The sequence below is a fragment of the Hippichthys cyanospilos genome, chromosome 13 (genome assembly GCF_059441005.1).
Source record: "Hippichthys cyanospilos isolate Australia breed blue-spotted pipefish chromosome 13, RoL_Hcya_1.0, whole genome shotgun sequence".
Lineage (NCBI taxonomy): Eukaryota > Metazoa > Chordata > Actinopteri > Syngnathiformes > Syngnathidae > Hippichthys > Hippichthys cyanospilos.
The window spans coordinates 13,507,250-13,522,078 of NC_142381.1; the positions used below are offsets into that span (position 1 = coordinate 13,507,250).

Below are 14,829 nucleotides of genomic sequence, written 5' to 3' on the forward strand. Positions count from 1 at the left end.
AAGAGCTCTACTTTGAAAAGTAAAAACTACAAAACATACTCTGCTTTGATTGACATTTGTTGTATTTACCAAATAATTACAACAAAATGTCCTCATGGTGTCTATGACTTAAGTATTTGCATACAGTTCAGGAAATATTCATAAAAACCCCTAAAAATGAGGATGTTTCCAAACTTTTTATGGGTTCTGTAAATTTATATCAGGATCATTTTACCCTTTGTTTTTTTTTGTTTTTGTTTTTTTAGTCAGTGCCCTCGTTTACTGCCATTGACGACTATAGACGTTAAAGAACCATTTTAACTTGGCCGGCAGTGACTGAGTTCATCTAAAATACATTTCATTGATACATTTTCAAACAAGGCCATTCAAACCGTAAAGCCTCGCCTCCTTTTTACTTTATATGCTGTACATGCTCATTTTTTATTTAAAATGTTATACATTTCCCAAGAATTGTGAATGGCCTTCGTATCAAGTTTAGTTTTGGTTGAAGTGATCCTCTGTCTGCGTTTCAGGTCGCACTCTTGGATCGGGAGCTTTTGGCAGGGTAGTGGAAGCGACGGCGTATGGTCTCGCTCATTCCCAGTCCAGCACCAAAGTGGCCGTGAAAATGCTGAAATGTAAGACGCGTTGATGTGGAGCCAACGGGCCACTGAGCAGTGCGTGCTTCCTCTGTCCCGTTCCAAACTCTAAAGCTGAATTTCATTCACTTTTTGTCTTCATCCAGCAACAGCCAGAAGGAGTGAGACTCAAGCCCTGATGTCAGAGCTGAAAATTATGAGTCACCTGGGTCCTCATCTCAACGTTGTCAATTTACTGGGTGCCTGCACCAAGCATGGTGGGTAGAATTTAACCCCTCTAAATTGCGATGGGCATTTATTTTCTGATTATTTTTTTCAAGGTCCTTGTTCCATGTAGCAAATAAATAAATAAATAAATAAAAACAGGTATGTGTTCTAAATAATGTACAGTATTGGCACACACAGTATCAGTGTCTCTCAAATTGTCATATGAGCCCCTCTAGCGGTAATTAAAGGTACTTCAGGGGTTTTAGCAGCAAAATATTTCGAACATAAAAGAGCAAAATTGAGTTGCCATGACTCCTTAAAAGAACATTGATTGTAGGGCTGTCACTACTGAATCGTCTTAATATTGATTATCGGTCAATTATTCGAATTGAGTAATCCAGGCCGCACCCCGAATTTTTATCATCTATTGGTTGAACATGAGTTGAAGTGAAGAACTATAACAAATTTATTATCTTCTTTACGACAATTTTTAGATTCCAACAAAATTTGCCTATTCCTACTCTGTTAGCAACTGTGATTAGCATTAGCACATTAGTAGGCCATTTAAAGTCAACAAACAGTAACTCCCATTTAGCTTACACATAAATAATGGTATACAGACATTACAATACAATAATAGTGCCTGTAAAGATACTTACAGATGATGCTTCAAAAATAGTCTTTGGATGTCTTTTCAAATTGAGAGCAAATTAAATGGATCATGAATCTTATTTTTCTTGCTAAATTGTCTTATATTTACTCTTTTGGAAGGACGTCTGATGTGATCTGATCTTTTTTCTTTCCACTTTTTTTTTATAACCAATCAGGTCCTCTGTACCTGGTGACTGAGTACTGTCGCTACGGCGACTTGGTAGACTACTTGCACAGAAACAAGCACACCTTCCTGCAATATTTTGCCGAGAAGAACCAAGATGAAGGCTGCCTGATCTCAAGGGGAAGCAGTCCACTCAGTCAAAGGAAAGGGTGAGAAAGAACATTTGGATTGATCTTGGCAATTGTTTTGCCAAATGTTCCAACCGGATTTCATGTGAGAATGATATGTGCCCCCGCAGCTACGTGTCGTTTGGAAGCGAGAGCGACGGAGGCTATATGGACATGAGCAAAGATGAGCCCTCTATCTACGTCCCCATGCAGGAGCACATGGACTCCATTAAATATGCTGACATCCAGCCATCTCCGTATGAGTCCACCTATCAGCAAGACATCTACCAGGAACAAGGTCTGAATGGAGACATGTGTCTTCTATCTTTAAAAGAATTTTTTTTCATTGCTTTACGCCGTAGCGTTAGGGTCGTCCAAGTAGCATCGAATAGACAAATGGAAGTGTGCACATATGAAGGACATGCGTATGAGGCAGGGTTAGAATAGTTTGGGATTTTTCATTATATGTGATTTTTAATGAATCACTTTAATCGTTTTTTTTAAAGTGGGTATGTTGTTTTTTTATGAGCTTAGGTTAAAATTGCATTATTTGTAGCATTTCTCTCTGTCATACAATACTGTGCTGAAATACTCTCATAAACTACTGAAAAGTCTCACTCATCAGACACAGCGCACTCAAACACACTTTCATTCACACTACTGAAATGTCCTCTTGCACACCCACAACTGAAAAACACTCTAGTTAAGTGCCTATTTTCTTGGCCATGTATACTGTTGAAGCACAAATTTAATAGTTCTCATAGAAACTAATAAAATTACTTTCACTCACATACAACAACGAAGTGATTAAGCACACTCTTGAAATGCTAACATGAGTGAAACTCTCACATTGACTACTGAAACATTTGCGCCACTCAACTGAAACTCTTTCGCTCTCGCTCTCTTTCTGTCACATACCGTATTTTCCGCACTATAAGGCGCACTGGATTATAAGGCGCACCCTCAGTTAATGACATATTTTAAATTTTTTTCAATCACAATATATTAGTACTCAAAGTAAAAACAATAATAACTCAAATAATAACTCTAAACTCTCGATAGCACAATAACTCAATGTCACTATGAGCAAACTTGTTCAACTGTAAACACACAAAAGAAACAGGTAAAGCTTACTTTATCACTTCATTCCCCATCTACCAATCCCAATCTCAGTATTGATCCATATATAAGGCGCACCTGATTATAAGGCGCACCATCAGCTTTTTTAAAAAGTTAAGGCTTTCAGGTGCGCCTTATAGTGTGGAAAATACGGTACTTAGTCTCACTCTTATACACACAGCGCTAAAACGCTCTCAAAATTTACTCTCATTCACACTACTGAGATGCACTCACACAATTCTACAATTTCATTCACTGAGATAAAACCTTTAAAAAATTCCACACATACAACTGAAACACTCCCACACACTAGTTACATGCTCTCACACACACTACAGATGTTTTTTTCACACAAAACAAATATAACGGTCTTCTCACACAAGCTCCTGAAATGACATTCACCGACATACACCACTGAAGCAATTACATGCACACACTCTTGAAATCACTTTCCTCTTTTTCGCCCTACTGAAATGCTCTTTCTCACTCTCTCACAAAGCCCACTAAAACACTCTCACACACTAATAATACTCTCTCACATGCCTCTAAAATGCTTACACACAGCAGTGTTGAAATGCGGCCACGGGACTTCCTCCTACAGTGACAGTCAGTCTTCATTACATTTATCAACTGACTTTCTCCTGCGATCCACCTATTTTGTTTAGCAGGTGGCAGACTGGACCTGGTCATCAGCGACTCGTCCACGCTCTCTTATGATGACCTACTGGGTTTCAGCTTCCAAGTGGCCAAGGGCATGGAGTTCCTGGCTTCCAAGAATGTAGGCCATTGACAGAATTACATTCTCTCCTAACAAGACACCAACGATTACTATGAGTTAGGACATGCTAGCCTAAGTTTGGTTTGAAGAATCAAAGCAGATAAATGGTGCTAGCATTGATTCATTTTGTGTTCGTGTGTGTGTTTTTTTTAATGTATTCCACAAACGCAGTGTGTTCATCGCGACCTCGCCGCCAGGAACGTGTTGATCTGTGAGGGCAAACTGGTGAAGATCTGTGACTTTGGGCTGGCCAGGGACATCATGCACGACTCCAACTACATCTCCAAAGGCAGCGTGAGTAGAAGACATGCACTGATGAGCAAACCCAATCGCAAGGCACATATAAGCAGAAATGTAGTAAAATGTCAAAGATCTGGAGCAAAATCAGTTATCTTTTTGATCACTTTATCAGGTCGATCTAATGTGTTTTTTACCCTCTTAACCGGGAGGACGGAAGTTCTCACACTCCCTGAAATGATGCGGTCTATACTGGCACATGATAGCCTAATGCATATCTGTAACATTTTAAAGATACTCTTTTTGAAACCGATCTGGTGACTGTAGAGGCTATTTGTGTACAGTCAAATCATTGTGATGTTGTAGAAAGCGTTTCATTTATGATTTGTGACAGGGTGCAATATTTTAAAGGAAGTAGCATGGAGCGAAGCGTGTTCATTCAGTTTTTCACTATTCTAGGGTACATTGAGTTTATTACAGAAACAATGCTTCACTGGTATTAATTCATTTCGCTCCAAAGATGTATTTATATGTTTTTTCTTAGTATAGATATTCAGTTAGTGTTTTTTTTTTTTTTTTTAATATCAGGTTTAAGGAATGTCTTAAAAATAGCTGGCCTGGATCACGACTAGAAAATATCCTCCGCATTATGAGCATGAGCGTTCATGTTTTTAGAGATGTTCGATGCCACTTTTTTTCAGGATGATAACAGTACAGATTACACATAACAAGTACTGATACCACTAGTCCTTATGAAACTCAAGCCCCCCCCCCCAAAACTAAAACATAATTTTAAAGAAAGACCTATCTATTTCAATATAGCGTTTTTTTCTGTCATTTCCACTTCATGATCTTAAAGCTGCAGCTAATGCTAACATACCTTGAAATAAGGCCAATACCGAAACTTGGAATCGTTACTCACTCACCGCTAGCTATGTTTTCAAGTCGTTTCAGCTACACAATAATTACCCACTCGGATGCACTATATTTATTTAACAAGAGTAAATAAACGGAATACAGAACGAGAGGGTGTATCTAATATGTGCAGTGGTGGCGAAACAATTCTTTCAGTCGGTTTATTATTAGCAAAGCTTGTCTGTTTGAGGCTTGTTTTGAAATAATGACATGTCCTCAAATTACCATCAAAGCAATAGTTACTGAATAAAGAGTCCTTAAATAACTTTTTCCCTTTTAAACATTCCATTTTGTAACTGGATTTTTTTTTTTTTTCAAATCCATTTAGACCTTCTTGCCCCTCAAGTGGATGGCACCAGAAAGTATTTTCCACAATTTGTACACAACCTTGAGCGATGTGTGGTCATACGGCATTCTTCTCTGGGAGATTTTCACACTGGGTAAGTCCAAACTCGCATTCTTCACACTAAATCAATCATGAGAGGGATTTATCTCTTGGGAGCTCAATAAGGGAGTAACTTGTACTGTAAGTGCTGAATTTGCAGCACTGGCCTGCTCTTCTTTGTACCGTTTTTCTCCCCAAGAGACAGCAGTGGCGAAATTGAACAGCACTGAATCTGTTTAATTTAGGACAGGTATTTTTTGTTTTGCCGCGGTAATCTGATTACTGATTAAAAAGCAACATAGTTACTTAACAGAGGTTTCTTTGTGTTACTATAGACTTGCCAGCTGTAAATTGTGAGTCTACCTTTCTATTGATTGACAGCTAGTCAGTGTCCAAAAATGAATCTAATCAGATTATAGAAAGCATAAAGTGAGATATTAAAAAGAAATTAACGCAATTTAAAAAAAAAAAAACTAACATTTTCAATGTGACTGTAAATAATGCATCGCAATTACCGTAAATTTTGGACTTTAAGGTGTGCCAATATGTAACCAGCAGCAGCAAAAACTAATCATGGATAAACTGCACTGGACAATAGGACAGAGGTTGTTATGGGTTTTGTTTTTGTTTTGTTTTTTTCTTCCAGTTTTATTTTGCCGTTCTTCCATAAACTGACACCTTGAACATATATACACACATTAGGATTGCCCCCTGGTGGTTAGTTTAAAAAAAAACCTGCATATAAGGCACACTGGACCATAAGCCACAGGGCTCAAATCATGAGAAAAAAAAGTTGCAGTTCATAGTTCAAAACTCACTGTAATCTATTAATCTGACACCCTGAAATGTAATAGAAATGACTGTTAATAAAATGCAAACAAATTATACTAGTCTAACAATTGCAAACATGAACATGTTGTTAAATGACTATATTGCTCTGTTGTTGAGACGGATATTTGAAAAGATAAAAATATAAAATATGTTTTTAAAAGGGGAATAATCAGGTCAAAATCCTGCTGACATTTTTCCCCCTTATTTTCGAAGCCAATGAAATCACATTAGATAGGCTTTAAAATTAGCACCCACTTCCACTGAATATGGTCATATAAGCTATTTTTAGAATTTTCTTTGAAAAAAAAAACATTTTGCATGACTTTTTTTTTTTTTTAAACCAAGCGTTAAATGAATGGGAATTTATAGATTTGTTTACAGCATTAGAAGATCAAACCCCCTGAGGCATTAAAAATAAGATGAGCCTCTGTGACTCAGTAAACCAATGCCCCCCCCTTGATTTCTGGAAAGAAATTATTCTTGTGATTCAACTCAATGTCATTCAAAGTGCAAATTATTTTACCTTTTGCGCAGGAGGAACCCCCTACCCTGACCTGCCTATGAATGAGATGTTCTACAGCGCCCTGAAAAGAGGCTACAGAATGGCCAAACCGGCCCATGCCTCTGATGAAGTGTAAATCTGACTGTTGTCTCAGTGCTGTACAAATTTGCAGAAAAAGAAGAAGCAAAACAAAAACACATAATGTTCTGTCTACATTTCAGCTACGAGATCATGAAAAAGTGCTGGGATGAGAAGTTTGAGAAGAGACCCCAGTTCTCCTTCCTCGTTCACTGTATGGGCAACATGCTGACGGACAGCTATAAAAAGGTATTTTATGAAACACTTAACCCTGTGTCAGGTTAGTGATCTTCAACTGTATGACAGACGCTAGCTTTTATATTTTAATCTCACATGCACACTACAGAAATTCTGTCCACCCCAAACTGAATGAAAATACTCTTACAAATACTACTGAAATGTTCTAACACTCACTATAAAAAATTCTCATTCACAGTACAGGACCAGTTTGATAAACATTAATAAAATGCTCTCACACACTAGTGAAATGTCCTCACACTACAACAAAGTTTCATCCAAACTACAGAAGCACTCATGTGCACTACTGAAACACACACACTTCCTGTATTCTTCTAACACATCTCTTACTGACATGCCCTCACACACAAGTGAAATGCCCTCACACTCATGACAAAAAAAAGTCTCATCCAAACTACAGAAGCACTCATGTGCACTACTGAAACACACACACTTCCTGTATTCTTCTAACTCATCTCTTACTGACACGCCCTCACATTTCTAATAAAATGTTTTCATACATATACACGCACACTAGTGAAATGCTGTCACACTCGCTACAAAAACATTCTCATTGGAAGCACAGAAGCACTCATATGCACTTTGTGTATTCTTCCGACATACATCTATTACTGACATGCCCTAACATTTCTAGTTTAATGCTTTCACACACACACACACACACACACACACACACACACACACACACACACGCGCACACACACACACACACACACACACACACACACTACTGAAATGCGCTCCTATTAAAGGGCCTCTATCATGATATTTGAAACTCTGCAACAAAATGAATGTACGTGGATTATACTTCACATATTGGTCATTTACATTCTTATGAAATATGTGGTTTTATGGTACCTACATTTCTAATCAGGAAGTAAAACATCTGGTTGACTGCATGCAAATGCACTACTGAAATGCGCTACTTAAATGGTCTCTCATACACGGGATTACTCAAGTGTTCTCACACACACTTCTGAAATTCTGTAACACTACTCAGTTGCTCTCATCAGCACTACTGAAATGCTGTTTCGTCGACGGGGGCACTCTTCCAGCACAAATAAAATGCTATAATGCTAACACACTATTTTTTTCACTAATTATTAAAACGCTCTCACACACGACGGAAACTGATGTAGTTTAGACCCCTCACATACACTACTGATTGAAACACTCTCAGACACTACAGACATTCTTTTCACACAGTTGCACTGCTGAAATGCGCATCTTACACACACACACACACACACACACACACACACACACACACACACACACACACACACACTACTGAAGCTGAGTACAAAATACATTGTACGACATTGAAATGTCAATTTATATGAAACGAATTGTTCAGCCCTAGTGTAAAGAATAAAAATAGATGCACAAAGAGCGTTCCATAAATACAACAGTATGCGCAGTCGGATTTCTCTAAATTATCTTTCGAAACTAATCAATCAGTGGCATCTTTCCACAGCGATACAGCCAAGTCAATGACAACTTCCTGAAGAGTGACCACCCGGCTGTTGCACGCACAAAGCCCCGCCACTCCTCCCCCTTCCCTGAAGCCAACTCCACCTTCAACACCCCCTCCCCCGTCGCCCTCTCCTTCCCTCCGACCCAGCGCTCCAGCCCGGTTCGCTCGCAGGAGATCGCGCCTTCGTACAACGACTACATCATCCCCATCCCGGACCCCAAGCCGGAAGATGCCTTCACCGACGTGGAGACGGAAAGCCCCGCAAGGTAGCTGACCTACGGGGCCGCGACGCCGCCTGCGCATGTGCGCCAAATGTTGCCTTTCTCTCCTTCGCACACCCACACGTCCAGATGTGAGGCTGAGACAAAAGCCGAATTGTGCACGTTGAAAGTCACTTTTATCACATGGATGAACGTGAAGCCAAGTGAAATTGTCCTTGGTGGCCAAATAAATGATTGAGCTTTTCAAGGGGACTCTTAAATATTTTCATGAGATTAACCCTGAAGAAAAATGTCAGTCGAAAGAGGAGGAGGCGTAACATCGTGATATAATCAGCAAATCATACAACTGTAGCCCAAATCTAATTTTCAGCTTTTACACTTACTTACCCTCATTCCCGTTTACTCTTTATCATGATCATGAAAGAGATTAAATTTTGAACAGGCTGTCAATCAAGATGTCTCATATTTGGAATTCCACAATTTGAGAACTGGGCTTGAGGTTTAAGGTTCCTAAACACTGGTTGAGGTCCCCCAGAAAAAAAAAAAAAAAAAACAACATTTCAAATGTACTTATGTTAATTGGTTGAATCCTAAATAGCACAAAACACAAATTAGCCCATCACATTTCTTCGATGCCCCAATAAAACAACTAAATTTCCCGCTTCTTGTTTCTTGCTTAATTAATTTATGTGTTTTCATTTTGGCAAGAAATCTATACAGGAATTATGATTTTTAGCCACCTAAACTGATTTTTACAAACATTTTTCTCACCAAATCCACTTCTAAGTTTAAATATTTGTCTATGATTTTCCATCACTTCTAATTCATAATTAAGTGTTGTTAATGTTATACATGTTTTTAATGTAACTCCCTGTGAAATATTTTTTCAGTACCCCCTTACCAACTCAAAGCCTTTTTGTAAGGAAAAAAAAGAACAGAGTGCTACTGTATGCAACACTTGTCTGATTTATAAAATGTTAATGTTAAAGATTATCTTTGCAGTGGCATTAGGCATATTTTATGCAGAAACTCATGAAAATAAATCTCGATCGTGAGTAATGCCGATGTGTATCTTTGCAAAACCAAACGCGTGCAACATTTTGCAAAGGAGTCACAATAAGACAGTTTGGTAAAAAGTTGTTTCGAGTTCCAATTAATTTGCTCTTACTTTGAAATTGTTCCTGTCACAGCTTTAAAAAGCATTTGTTGATACCCGCAGAAACCCTTCTAAAATCTCACATACCACCTGAAGTGCCTTCATGTACTCATTCCTCCTTTTGATTGAAATCACAATATCAATCAAGGTGACAATAATATACAATGTTCTCACAATGTTTGCTGCTATAGTTACAGAACTGAAAAAGTGTTATTTCCTCAAAAAGAGGCTATAGTTGCTTATATGTCTAAATAAAAAAACTCAACTCACTACAACATAATTCCTTGATACTAATTTGGCGGAAAAGGCCTACTTTTGTCTTGAGAAACTTCTCAACTCTCTTCAGCTTAGCTCCTCGTCACAAAGACGTCACATTACGGTGTCAAAGTCATTTTAATTTATTACCAAGGTCTGCGTCCATGCTCCAATACCAAAATTGTTCTTTTTTGATCCAGCTAAAAAAAATGTATATATATTTGGGCGTTTGCTCGATCTAAAGAGAGACGCACAATGAAATATTATTTTCAGGGCTTCATGTGACAAACGTTGTGGGCATGTTATAACTGTGTCGCTCTGTGTCCGTCTCAGCTCTGTAGCTCTGGAGGAGGAGACGGACTCGGCGTCTCAGGACACGGCCAATACGCTTCCAGAGGAGGACCGGCTGGAGGGGACCAGCGAGAGAGATGCTCTGCTGGGCTCCTCGGGAACGCCTGAGGTAGAGGACAGTTTTCTGTAGTCACATTTAGGAAAAAAGTATGGAGGAAGGGGGCAGGGATACTGAGGGAATTTTCCTCCTATTATTAAACAGGCCGTAAAAAAGGGGACGTGACTAAAGTAGAATGTAGCATCAGAGAGACTAAAAAAGGAGCTTTGTAGTACTACTAAGCGCTTGAGACATTTTGTCCTTAGTCTATATCTATTTTTTCTTTTTCACACTTAATACCTCTGAGTCCATACAATCAGTAATCAGCATGCTTTTGTCATTCTTATAACACTACAACGACACAGATACGGTACATTCCTCACGATATTTCTTGGTACTGCCTGTAATTGAGATCCTTGGGAAATATTAGCTATATGCAACTTTACATGTTAGTTGTTAGATAAGTGGATATTCGTAGTGCATATAGATGTTTGATAACCAGGTCTTATATAAAGAAACAAACATGTTAGAAAATATTGAAAAATGCACATGACTGATTTTCTATGCACAGTTTTGATATTCCATTATAATACCAGGTGGTTGTTGTCCAAGGAGCTAATGCAAACACGATGAGATGTTTTTGCGTTTTTGAATGAACTTCACATTTTATTTCTTTACGTATATGCCTTCGTAGGTCTGTGCCAGATTTGCACTTTATGTCAAAAATGTATGTACAGTATATTCATGATCAAGGTACATTTGAATTGTTTGCAAAAACTATGTTTGATTTGTATATCCTCGCTGGCATGTGGTCATGTTTGATCATTTAGCATGCATGTTTATTGCAATGTATTTATGACACTGTACACAGCATTGGAAAAATAATGGCAAATTGTTGAGACGGTTATATAAGGAATGTTCGATACCACTTTTCTTCAGGCCGATATCAGAACAAGTAATCAACTCGTGAGTAGTCACACTGATACCATTAAAACTTTTGATAACAAAAAATTATCCTAAAAAAAGACTAGGAGTTTTGTCAAAATTTCATCAATATATTAGCTTCTTTTACATTGTAATTCCTAATTTGCGATTGTAAAATTGATCCAAAATGTGAGTACCAATACCTTTAAATACGGCTAGGTAGTAAACCAATAGTGAAACTTGCTATCATTACTTGCCCGTCCTTAATTTTATTGAGACAAAAGTCTCAACGCACGATCTATAAGCACTGCTTGGATGAGTTTGCTTCAGAAAACCCCAGATTTTCCTCCCAATTTAACTTCCTTTAGAGCAGGGGCGCTCAATTCATCTGTCGTTAATTGTAAAAGTGTATGAGTAGTGTTCGACACGCAAAAAATAAAATAAAAAAGTCGCTAACAATGGGTCTAAAATCTACTGTAACTGCTGATGCACATATGTAAAAGGAAGCGATGTCACTAACATGTTAGTAATAGATAACTCCTAAACGTGGGACCAGTTTAATGGTGTGATGTTGATGAAAGAACCGAGTCTTTTGAAAGGCTCTTCACTGTGAACGATGGGACTCGAGTCTTCTTAAGAGGCAGCTCTAATGCAATTGTTGGTTTACCAGTGGCTTGGGCTCCATTGTAGCTGTATCTACAATAAATTAGCTGCTAGCGAGCAAACAGTTGCCGTTCCTACTGATCACATTTCAAGGTGCCTGTTGCCAGTGTTTACCCGTGGCTCGAGCTCTGTTGAAGCTGCGCCTAGCATAAATTAGCTGCTAGCTAACAGCGCTTAAAAGCTCCATATAGGCTGGCGTGGTAGACGTAAACGACTCTCAGTCTGGCCCAGTTGCCGTTCCTACCGATCACATTTTGACAAACCTTGCTGACTCAATTGTGCTTTTTCATCCAGCAAATTTGTCTTATAAACCAGCATTTAAGTGGTGAGATTTGGATAAGCAGGAGGAAAGTACTTTGCTGCCAAGCACAGTTTAAATTTAAGTAAAAAGAACCAGTTGGTCTTCAATAAAGTATCGAAGCTGGTCATTCATAATTAAATGGAAATGTGTTATTTTGTGTCCTGTGTTCAGAATTGTTTTTCACCAAGCAAAAAACAACAACAAAAAACATGTATTTGTACACGTAACATGTATTTTTTTTTAAATCCGACTACACAATATTCGGTCAAAATACTTGAGAGTTGTAGCCCTACATGAGACTTTGGCCGCTGGGAAAGTAGATCTTGGGCAAAATGTTTGGGCACCCCTGGTTTAGTGTCTATAAAGAGCAAAACAAAAACAAAAGTGTTGATTTATAAAAGTAAAATCCAAACTACAGACAGCAATTTAGGTGTCCACCTGCCAGTGAGGATTTGTGGTTGTTACACTGAGGAGAATAATAAAAACAGCGTATCACTGCCTTCGCACGAAAATGAAACAAATGAGTGCCTCTGTTTTGTACAGTACATACGGATCGCTTCTAATGCGCGCTGAAGGAAATGTCATTTATGAAACACCGTGTCCGACATTCACAAGCTAGTTTACCAAAGCTCAAGTGAAGTTTACCGTGTATACTCTCTATGTAATGTGACAATAAACGTGTATCAGCCCACATTTCCTCCGTGCACGCATCTTGATTCATTTCATGTGCTTCTCCCACCAAGCATCTCACTTCCCACAGCTGGATAAGCCCGTAGGCAGCCGTAGTTCTGTAAAGGAGGCGGTTTGCCGCATCTCCTAGTCTTGGCCTTGATTTGCAAATTGGAGATGGACCATTAATTTGTCAAGCATAATTTGCTGAACAGCCCCTCCTCCCCTTAAACACACACACATACACACACACTGTTCCTTCAACCATTCGCTCGCCTGCCTCAGAGATTTCATGTTTGCTGTGGGACATGGGTGGCGGAGACAGTGTGAAGAAGGCAGGAGGAGACTTTGGTGTCTGATCCTGATGTTCAAACAGGGACACGAGCATTTTCAGCAGCTCCTCTGCCAAGCTGAATACACATCTTGGTGAGTACATTTTGTGTTTGCGACTCAACCCGATTTGAACCTTAACCTTTTCATTCCCGATGGGCTTTATCAACAAGTAAGGATTGTGTTAAGAAAGTGACATCTATTGCAGTCATTCTCTCAGTGACAAACCTTTTTGGAATATACTGTATGTTTCATTTCAGTGCTTTATTGTAGTATACAGTAAGTACTTAGATTTGAGTACTCGCCAATACTTGATACTTAGATTTGAGTACTCGCCAACACTTGATAAAACTGTTGCATCTTGTAATTGTTATTGTCAAATCTGGATGAGCGGGGTGAGCATTTGAGTTTTCCATCATCCATTTCTTGCTGTCATCTGTGTCCTTAAGCCTTGTGCAGTTATACTGATCATTTTGGGGTCTTTTTCTTCCACATGATTCCGAAAGTGCTTTAGCCAAGGAATGCCACACTCCCGGTAGTGTGATAAGTAGTGTAGGGAAAATGAAGCCTCATGAAACACTTTTGATATTTTTTCACTTCTCAAGATGCCACTTTAGAGGAAAGTAAATGCATTTCCATTTCACTAGCCTTTTACTTTAAACCGAGAGCACCCTCTAGAGTAAAAATAATTTCATAAGAGTTTCATGAGGTTTCATTTTCACATCACTAGTGATAACTAAGAGGCCGTGCCTTGTTGAACTTTGACATGTCCCCATCTGGGTGAAATTTCAGCTCCCTTGTGTCTTCTTTCAATGCTCCCCCTTTGATTGAAACACCTTTGATGTATAGATCAAGAATTGGACAAAATACTGCACAGGGTTTAAATATCTCATACAGCTGATGTACTTGGAAGGTATTATATATGTTAGGGTGGTGATGCAGTATTGCTGCATACAGTATCTAGCCATTTTTAGGAGTGTCATTTTTTACAGCAGCGGTTCTCAAATGGGGGTGCGAGTACATATTACATGTATAAGCCAGTCTTAATTCAAATGTTTTTACTGTCGCGACAGGAAAAATAGATTCTTTTCAAATTAAGAACAAAGAAATTGGTAAATTAAGCATTTGGTCGCCAGATTGTGTTACCAAGATTTCTTTGAAAAACATTGTATGTAGGGCTAGGATTATTACATCTTTTTAAAATTGGTTATTCTATCAATTGATACATCAAACCATTGAGTAATCACCCCCAATTCTGAAATAATTCACCAAGGAGAAATGTGAGTTGATTTTTTTCTTTTTTAATAATCTACCAAAATTGAACAAGTTACACATACTTTTTCATTTTCTATACATAGAATGTTTTAGACATTAACACCATTAATTAGAACATTAATCAAGTTGTTCCTAGTGTTTTCGTGACTTCTTTGCAAAACATTGCATGCCTTTAGTTTTAGTTCAGTTTTATTCTCCGGCAGACTGGTCAGAAATGAAACGAGATGTTACACAATCCATGTTCTGGAGAACACTACAGTGTTGTTCCAAAATTGAATAAATCAGACACGAAAGGCGCAGAAATGTGTTATAAGTCTTTTAAAAATGATTCGCTCCTGGT

The 14,829-nt window shown here is 38.4% G+C and overlaps 1 protein-coding gene across 2 annotated transcripts in view; it reads left to right on the top strand.

Moving 5' to 3' along the window:
* The window catches only part of pdgfrb (platelet-derived growth factor receptor, beta polypeptide), a 34,963-nt gene extending 22,055 nt beyond the window's left edge, over positions 1–12,908 (top strand). Inside the window, exons 13-23 of one of the 2 annotated variants that reach the window (XM_088431029.1) lie at positions 513–617; positions 725–835; positions 1,613–1,769; positions 1,859–2,025; positions 3,512–3,624; positions 3,796–3,918; positions 5,105–5,216; positions 6,527–6,626; positions 6,716–6,821; positions 8,308–8,573; positions 10,273–12,908. In XM_088431029.1, the coding sequence (XP_088287155.1) occupies positions 513–617; positions 725–835; positions 1,613–1,769; positions 1,859–2,025; positions 3,512–3,624; positions 3,796–3,918; positions 5,105–5,216; positions 6,527–6,626; positions 6,716–6,821; positions 8,308–8,573; positions 10,273–10,420 (1,508 nt within the window). In that variant the 3' untranslated portion in view covers positions 10,421–12,908. The remainder of the gene's footprint in view (positions 1–512; positions 618–724; positions 836–1,612; positions 1,770–1,858; positions 2,026–3,511; positions 3,625–3,795; positions 3,919–5,104; positions 5,217–6,526; positions 6,627–6,715; positions 6,822–8,307; positions 8,574–10,272) is intronic. The other variant, XM_088431030.1, reaches the window with a different exon arrangement.
* Positions 12,909–14,829: the final 1,921 nt, after the last annotated feature.